Source organism: Cervus canadensis, chromosome 18, assembly GCF_019320065.1.
Source record: "Cervus canadensis isolate Bull #8, Minnesota chromosome 18, ASM1932006v1, whole genome shotgun sequence".
NCBI lineage: Eukaryota > Metazoa > Chordata > Mammalia > Artiodactyla > Cervidae > Cervus > Cervus canadensis.
Genome location: NC_057403.1, coordinates 26,438,344 through 26,446,651, shown reverse-complemented (window position 1 = coordinate 26,446,651; position 8,308 = coordinate 26,438,344). Strand labels below are relative to the sequence as shown.

The following is an 8,308-nucleotide window of genomic DNA, read 5'->3' as shown; positions in this document are numbered from 1 at the left end:
AGAGAGGCAGTGACAGGTGGGTTGCTTTCTCATTTTATCATTTCAGCAGGGGCTAAGTGGGGAGTCACTCCTGGGAGGTTCCCAGGGGCGACATCTGCAGAGAAGGGGCCTTGGGTGCCCTAACAATGTGTGTCAGGAGTGGGATTGAGCCTGGGCCCGTCTTCAAGTTGGCATCCACCTTGCAGCTCTGCTATGATCTCCTCCAGCAGATCCATCCTGGGAGAGGGTGGGGTAGGGGTGGGCTGAGGTTGACCTTGGGGAGGAGGAAGGGGCCCGGGGCCTTCCCACCAGCACCCCACTTCTCACTTCTGCAGGCTGGAGAAGCGACTTCCTCTGATCAGCTCAGGGCTGGGTACCTGCAGGAGTAAAGACTAGAGCTGCCACCAGTGGCCGCGGAGCTCAGGAGGGCCCTGGGAGGGCGGGCTGGGCCAGGGCCTGGGCTCAGGGCCCTCTGCTTCACCTGCCCTCGTGGCCTTCCCTGCCAGCAGCCTCCAGGGCGTGGGAAGCCTCCCTGTGGGTCAGCAGGCAGGGGCTGGGCTCACGGGGCTGGGGGTCCAGCAGGGCAGCCCTGTGTGTGTGCTGCCGCAGCCCCCGCAGGGCTTGGATCTTGGCTGAGAACTTCCTCTCAAACCGCTCCTCAGAGCTCTGAGTCCCCAGCAGGGAGGCTGAGTCCTGAAGGCTGGCGTGCAGGGCAGGGCCCTGGGGGAAGCAGGGTTGGTTGGGGGAGGTGGGTCACTGGTCAGCGAAGGGAACAGTGGGGGTCCCAAGGGGGGTCCCTGGTCAGAGGAGAGGCAGCCAGGGAAATTGGGGCTGGTGACAACTGGGGGGAAGGGTCACGGGTGAGCAAATGGACAATGGCGCAGGACTTGGGGTATCCATACTGTTGATCTGGGCTCCAGGCTGCGGTCCAGGCTGACCCTGGCTGTGGGGCTGTGCCCTGGGCAGAGGCCAGGGCAGGGACTTGGGCTGCTGCCTAGAGTCAAGCTGCTGCCCGAGTCCCAGGTGGCACCCTTCTGGACTCTGCTGTGGCCCATGACCTGCAGAGAGTGATGGCAGAGAGCTGGCGTGGCTGGCCCACAGCTCCCTCGGTCCTCCACGTGCCTGTCCTGGCTCCTGCCTAGGAGGGGAGGGGCCTGGGAACATCACAGCGGGGCACAGGCGCGGGAGCGGTCTTGGCTCCAGGAGCCACCTCACGTACAGTGTCTCTGGGCTTGTAGACCAGCTAGTTGGAAACGGGGCGGGGGCACAGCTGAGCTTTGCTCAGCACCTGCTCCCATCCCCTGTGCCCTCTGACCTGGTAGAGAACCCTGGGGTGGAGGGCACTGTGTGGTCCAGTCCCTTGGGGGGCTCACCTCAGAGGTGGAGTCCTGTGGAGAGGAGGCTGGGTGTGGGACACAGGCCCTGCCTGAGGTTCCATGGCGACCACCCTCCCCGGCCCGCCTGTCCTGTACCTGGGCCATGGCCTCCCGCAGCAGGTATCGTGTACTCTGCAGGCTGCCACGGCGGTCAGCAGGCCCTAGGCCCAGCCCAGCCCGAACCAGGGCCTGGTAGGGGGCTGGCACCAGGGGGTCCAGGGCTGGGCTCTCACCTGCCTCCAGTTTAGCCTTCACCTCAGGCCCTTTCCTTCCAGCCCAGGGCAGCTCTCCTGTGAGGAAGCATGACTGGGGGACCCAACCGAGGTGGGAGGCCTCAGTGGGGCTGGGAGCAGGGTTACTCACTGACCCGTGAAGACCTCCTGGGCCAGGATGCAGAAGCTGTAGAGGTCTGAGGTGGCCGCAGGCGTGTCACCGTGGATGAGCTCCAGCGGCAGCCACGGGTACAGTTCAGGAGGCGGGGGCAGCCCTCGGCCTGGGCCTCCCCAGGGGTAGCCCTGCCGCGGCCTGTGAAGGCCAAGGGACCCGGTGAGTCAGCGGCTGCCGGACGGGGCCACGGGGGCAGGGCAGGGAGGCAGGCACTCACCTGGGCTGCAGCCAGCGTTGGTGCAGCGGGCGCCCATGCTCCAGGCCGCCCACCTTGGCCAGGCCTGGCCGCACCAGCTGCACTGCATGGGAGCTGAGGCCGCCGTGAGCACGCCAGCGGGCCTGCAGGAACAGCAGGGCCTCCAGCACCTGCAGCAGCAGGTGGCCGGGCAGCAGGCCTGGCACGAGGTGGGGGGGTCCCCCTTCTTGTGGGCCCCGGGGGTGCAGCACCACATGCAGGGAGCCCAGACACACGGGTTCGAAGAGAAGGCACAGCCCCGACAGGTCCTCCGAGGGGCACAGTGCCATCAGCAGCAGCAGGCTGGGGTGGTGCAGGGCGCTGGGCAGGAGGAGAGCAGGCCGCTCGTGAGGAGGCCCCAGCCCGCCCGGCCAGGAGCTGACCATCTGCCTCAGCCACCGGACAGAGGAGAAACGGTGACCCCGGGTCACAAAGCCTGGCAGTGGTGGGGCCAGCACCACTGTCCATGGTACCCTCCCACCACCCACTCCTCTCCGAGGCCTACAGAAACTGGGTGCCCACTTTCCCGTGGTGAGGTGGGTCACTCCAGTAGGAGGGCTCCGTGCCAAGTGCTGGCCCAGGGGTGAAGGCTGTAACCGTGGCCACCACCACACTCCCTGGTCATCTATTTCCACTCAAGTGGGGCAGGGCGGGCAGAAGACGGCGGGCCTGGGGGGCCGACTGGAGGGACCCACCTGCAGTGTTGAAGGTCAGCCAACAGCACATCAGCCTGGGCTCCTGGCACCTTCAGCTGCCGCACGGTCACGGGGTGGCCCCTCCACAGGAGGCTGGAGAAAGGCGGAGGGGAGAGGGCGCGGGTCTGAGACAAGGGGTTTCCCGGTGAGGGGGCAGGAGGGCCGGACTCTCCCCAGCTCTGCTGGACACCAGGCAGGGTGTGGGAGGGGCTCTCTCACTTGGCCATGAGGGTGTGGGAGCTGCTCCTGTAGGTGCGGTCGGGCTCGCCCTGCGCTGGTAGCAGCTCCTTGGGGTCCGCGAGGGGTACGCCTGTTACCAGCCCCAGTGGCCACAGGCTGCTCAGCTGGGGGTGGGGAGCGGGACTGTGAAGCAGGAAGAGGACGGACGCCGTGGTCACCACTCCCTCCCACATCTCCCGCTTACCTGGCCGAACCCTAAGGCAGGGACATGGGAGGGTCTCCTGGTCCGCTCAGGTCTCCATGCCCTGAGGTAAAGGGCCATCTGAGAGTAAGTCCAGAGTAGCCAGGCGTGGTGGGTGGGCAGGCCTCAGGATGTGCACCGTTACCTGTCCGCCTGCACCAGCCGCAGACCACCACACAGGCTGTGTCCAGAGCTGGCCTGCCACTGGCCCAGGGAGGCAGCGGGCGCCAACTCACTGCTGTGCACCAGGGCTGACATGTGGGCCCGGCACAGCTGTAACAGTTCCAGCATCTGGACGGGGCGGGGAGCATGTGGGGTGAGGCAGGGTGGGGGGCCTGGCCCTGAGGCCCTCAGCCCACCCTGGCCACAGCTCACCTCCCAGCTCTGCTTGGCACCACCCTGTTCTGCCCAGTCCCGAGGGCTGCGCCCCTGCCGGTCATGCAGACGCAGGTCACCGCCCGCCTGCAGCAGGTGTAGGAGCACCAGGCTACGGCCCGAGAAGGCGCCCGCGTGCATGGGCGTGCTGCCGTCCAGGCAGCGGCTGCAGCGGAACAGGAAGGACAGGAATGGGTTAGGAAATGGACGGAACAGGGACAGGAGGTGGCAGGAGGGGAGCATGGAGGGATACGGGGGCCACTATGCTCGAGGGAGGAGGACATCAGGATGGGGGGCTCACTTGGGGACACAGTGGAGTCCTTGAGAGGGTGAGAGGATGGCGGTGAGCATGGAGGCACCGGGAAGATGGGAATAGTTTCTGGAGGACAAGAAGAGGTAAACTGAGCGAACAAGATGGGTCACTGGGGATGGGAGGGGGTCTGAGAGAGGTCGGGTCTCTGGGAAAGATAGCCCTGGCTCTCAGGCTCTCTGGGGCTCAGACTCAGGGCGCTGGGAGTTTGGGGGCATCACCACGTGTCCACTTACTGGTTGGGGTTGGCACCAGAGGCTAGCAGGAGCTGCACGGCCGAGCTGTGGCCCAGCAGCGCCGAGAGGAAGAGCGCCGTCTGTCCGGCCGAGTTCTCACTGTCTACCTGGACAACTGAGGGGGAGCGAGGCTTAGGACTATTCCCGCCCCTTACTCCAGGGGCAGACGGCCTGGCAACACCTTTCCCAATTCCCAGCCCCCATAATCCCTCCCTGACTGGGTGACCCTTGATTCCATCTCTATGCCCTGGAACCGCCACCTTCCAGCCGCTGGGGACTCTGCCTCAGAGTCCATCTCAACACACTCCTCGCCAGTAAGTCAACAGAACTGGAACAAGGTGACATCTACCTGCCCTGCCAACATCCACGCCCCCATCCCAGAGGTGTCAAAAACCACACAAAAGGGATTTCCCTGGTGGCTCAGTAGAGAATCCACCTGCCAGTGCAGGAGACACAGGTTCAATCCCTGGTCTGGGAAGATCCCACAGGCCGTGGAGCAACTAAGCCCATGCACCACAACTACTGACCCTGTGCTCTAGAACCTGGGAGCCTCAACTACTGAGCCCCACGGCCTAGAGTCCGTGCTCCACAATAAGAGAAGCCACCACAATGAGAAGCCCATGGAACACAACTAGAGAAAAAGCCTGCACATCAGTGAAGACCCAGCGCAGCCACAAATAAATAAATTTTTAAAATCACACAAAGGTACCCAGGGCAAGAGGGTAAGGCTCATTTTTATGAGGCAAAATATGACCTTAACTCCAAAACCAGATGAGAGTTTCCAGAACCAGAAATGAAGTCATACATCAATTCAAATTATGATCATATGTGCAAAGCCCGTAAATAAAGTAAAAGGGGAAACCCAATCAATTTATTCCCAGAAAGCAAGGATGAATCAACAAAATATCTATCAATGTAAAAAAACACATTCACAAATTAAAAAATAAAAATCACATTTAACTGTATCAGTAGATGCAGAAAAAGCACTTAGTAAAATTCAATACCAAAAAACAAAAAAAAATTCAATGCCTACTTATGATTAGGGAAAAAATCTCTACCTCAGAAAACTAAGAATAGATGGAAAGTTTCTTACTTGATAAAAATTACAAACCAAAACCCAAGAGCAAGCAAAGTACCTAATGCAGAAACATACGACTCTTCTTTTAATGTCAAGAATAAAAGAGATGCCCATTGATAACAAGGTTTAGGAGTTCTGGCCAACACCTTATGACAGAAAAAGAGAGATTGTGGTTTAAAGACTGAAGAGCTGAGACCAAACTGTCACTGTCTGCAGATAACAATGAAGTAAAAGAATCAACACACAAAACTATTAAGCAAGTTCAGAACATGGCTGGATACACAATCAACTTACAAAAATCAGTAAACAACAGAAACTGTAAGTTTGATCGTGTTAATTTCCTGCCTACAACTCCAGGGGTTTCCAATTACACAAAAAAATCCAACAAAATTCACACTACTCTTAAGGCCTGTTCCTGTCTGTAGTTGCTGCCTCCTTGAGTCCTTTTGCTCCTTGCTTACACATCCCCAGTTTTTGGGTTTGTGGGGGTTTTTTTGCTTTTAAAATTTATTTTTAATTGGAGAATAATTGCTTTACAATACCGTGTACCCATTTTGTTTTGATTTTAGGGCCTTTGCACTGGCTATTCCCTCTGAAGTGCTTTTTCCCCAGCTGTTTCCATGACTGGCTCTTAGGCTGTGGGACACAAGTATCAACCCATTTGAAAGCCCATCCTTCCAGCGTGTCTCCCTCATTCTCATCACTCTCTTAAATCCTCATTATAGATTTAATTCACAATGATCTGGAGGGTCATTTTCACCCCTAAGTCTCCATCACAGACAACAGCACCTTGGCACATGACAGGTGCCTGATACACAACTGTTAACTGGTCAACTGAAGTTGCGTCCTCCTTTCTGCTCCTTGATCTCGTTCCCCCAGGCAGTTTCAAAAGTCAAACTCACCTCTCCGCAGGAGTCGGGTGAGGCCCCAGGTTGGGCCCCCAGCCACAGCCAGGCGATGCAGACGGCCCACCTGGCTTTCTGGATCCGGAACACAGCCCAGCTCCACAGGGAATCGAGAACGCAGTGAGGGCATCTGTGGACTCCGTCAGCTCCTGGCCAGGGATCAGTGAGCAGGTCTCATGAGGGCAGGAGGACATGGAGGACTAGATCTCTGGGGGCAATAAAGACAGAGCTGGCTGTGAGTCTTGGGGGGGCAGTCTGAGAAAGAAAGGCGATTTGGGAGGGGTGTGATTTGGAGAGAGGCATCTGAATGAGAAGTAGGGTGGGACCTGGGAGAGCTTCAGACCAGAAGGTCAGGGGTCCAAGGGAGTCTGGGAGTGAAAAGAAGCTAAGGAAATCTGCTCTCTGTGGCAGAGGGGTAGTAAGGACTATGAGGATAGGAGTCAGGGGCTTGGGAAGAGAGTCTGAAAACTACACAGGGGCGGGAGGAAGAGGGCTCTGAGGGTTAGGACCTGAGAGGGAGGTGCAGTCTACAGGCTGTGAGACAGGAGTGTCCAAGAAAGGACAGCCTGAGGGCAGGGTCTGCAGTCTGGGAAAGGGCCTTGAGGAGGGGTAGGGGGCGGTGGCTGGGGTCTGTGGGCTGGGAAAGGGTCTGAGGGCTGGGGGCATGGACTGAGCTTAAAGGAAGTGTTTGTGTACTTGGATGGGGTCTATGGATTAGAAAGGACAGAAGAAAGGAGTCTGAAGACTGTATCTGTGGGCTGGGAGAAAGGTGTGCAGAACTGAGACAGAGGCTGAGAAAGGGGTGGGGTGTGCGGGCACAGGAAGGGTGGGAAGGGAGAATGGGGGCGGGGCTCTGTGGGCTGGGGGAGTGGCCTGGTGGCCGGCTGGGGACCCAGTCCCCGCAGCTTTGCACCTACCGTTGGGCTCGGACAGTGATCACCACGTGACTGCCACGTGACCCCACGCTGACATTCTGGAGGTCTAGGCGGCAATTTCAGGCGCATGCGCATCAGTGATCGCCAGCCATCTTTGCGCTTGCGCAGTAGCCTCCTGCCCCTGAGAGCTACTCTTACGGCCCTGAGGCGACCCGGTAGAAGAGACTGGAAGGTCCACCCCAGAGCTGTGGCTGCTCCCTAATGTTACTGCCTTGCTGTTTGGAATGCCCAGCCTTTCACCATCCCTGTCCTTGGCTGTCTTCCTATGCTTCTCATCCCAACCCCACGGGCAGTTTCCTGTTCGTCTCTGCCCCAGTCTCTCTTCTTTGCCCCACATGTGGGCTCCTCAGTGTGCTGAACACCTCTTCCAGGACATCCCCTGGGACCTTCACACCTACCTGGTCCCACACTGGCTTCAGTATCTCCTCCAAACTGCACTTCCTGCCAGATCCCCATCTTAAGAGTTGGTCCCACTGTCCCCTCTAACCCAGAGCCCTGGGTCTCACCCTGAATGTCTCCCTCAGATCCAGCCTGTTAGCTCCATGGCCCTTCCACTCAGTTTTCTGGTGGTTCTTTCCTCTAGTCCACCCATCATGTGACAGCCAGGTGTCTCTTAGCTAAAGTCCTACATACTCTGCCCCTTCTCTACTTCAAACCTTCTTGACCCCCTAGTGGCCTTGGACAGAGTTGAAGCCCTGCAGTGTGGCATCTAAGACTGCATCATCTACCCCCGCCCCCATCCTTGTCTTCCCACTTCCCAGTCTGTCTGTGCACATGCCCTTGTCTTTGAATGCTCTTCTCAATATTTACTTGGTTATACTTGTGAATTCTCTGGGAAGCCCTCTTGATTACCAGGTGTCTCTTCTGGCCTCCTTCAGCCTCTGAACTTTCCGCAAGGTTGCCCAGATACTCCCCCGAGCTCCCCCATCACAGCCCTGATCACCCTGGGCTGTCACTGTCTGAAGGTGGGTCTGTCTACCCCTACTGGACTAAAAACCTGGTGAGGCCAGGCCTAGGGTTGTGTTGGTCTCTGTTTTGTCCCCAGCATTGTTTACCTCAGAGCCTAGCTCAGAAGGAGCCTCAGTAAATGTTTATTAAGTGAGACAGTGATTTGCTCTTCTCTCTGCCCTCCCTGGATGTGTGGCCTTAGCCCAGCCTCTAGATTTCAGTGTTTTCAGTGTCTGCTTTTCATCTGTGGTGTTTACCTGGGTGTCCACAGGAGTGAAGAAAATTCCCATGTCAGCCACTGACTGGTTGAGTAGAGCTGACCCCAGGCCCTTTGCAGGACAGACTGCCCCAGAGTTGCGGGGGGACCTCCTTAGTCTTTGATCAATGCCCTCGCTGTGCTCTAGGGTCGTGTAAAGATCCTCTTGAGC

General features: G+C 58.2%; 1 protein-coding gene across 8 annotated transcripts; it reads right to left on the bottom strand.

Annotated features, from left to right (window-relative positions):
* Positions 1–23: 23 nt before the first annotated feature.
* Positions 24–7,939, bottom strand: LOC122421388 (inactive serine/threonine-protein kinase TEX14-like). 8 transcript variants are annotated; one of them, XM_043437281.1, is made up of 18 exons: positions 7,930–7,939; positions 6,915–6,978; positions 5,995–6,205; positions 4,015–4,129; positions 3,770–3,847; positions 3,469–3,634; positions 3,239–3,384; positions 3,097–3,157; positions 2,892–3,016; positions 2,673–2,765; positions 1,960–2,298; positions 1,723–1,880; positions 1,452–1,645; positions 1,353–1,367; positions 882–1,037; positions 461–699; positions 307–356; positions 78–216 (listed from the first exon to the last, which is right to left on the bottom strand). In XM_043437281.1, exons 3-17 carry the CDS (start codon positions 6,125–6,127, stop codon positions 338–340), a joined length of 2,037 nt encoding a protein of 678 aa, XP_043293216.1. In that variant the 5' UTR covers positions 6,128–6,205; positions 6,915–6,978; positions 7,930–7,939; the 3' UTR covers positions 78–216; positions 307–337. The 8 variants fall into 8 exon arrangements, with proteins under 8 accessions (XP_043293220.1, XP_043293222.1, XP_043293216.1 ...); XM_043437282.1 differs by lacking the exon at positions 7,930–7,939 and adding an exon at positions 7,439–7,475; XM_043437283.1 differs by lacking the exon at positions 7,930–7,939 and having other exon boundaries at positions 6,915–7,168.
* Positions 7,940–8,308: the final 369 nt, after the last annotated feature.

Coding starts and splice junctions, on each gene's coding strand:
- LOC122421388 (XM_043437281.1), bottom strand. CDS start 6,127: ATGCCCTCACTGCGTTCTCGATTCCCTGTGGAGCTGGGCTGTGTTCCG. Junction 3,635..3,769: donor GGACTCCACTGTGTCCCCAA/GTGAGCCCCCCA, acceptor GTTCCGCTGCAG/CCGCTGCCTGGACGGCAGCA. Junction 3,017..3,096: donor CTGCCTTAGGGTTCGGCCAG/GTAAGCGGGAGA, acceptor CCCCACCCCCAG/CTGAGCAGCCTGTGGCCACT.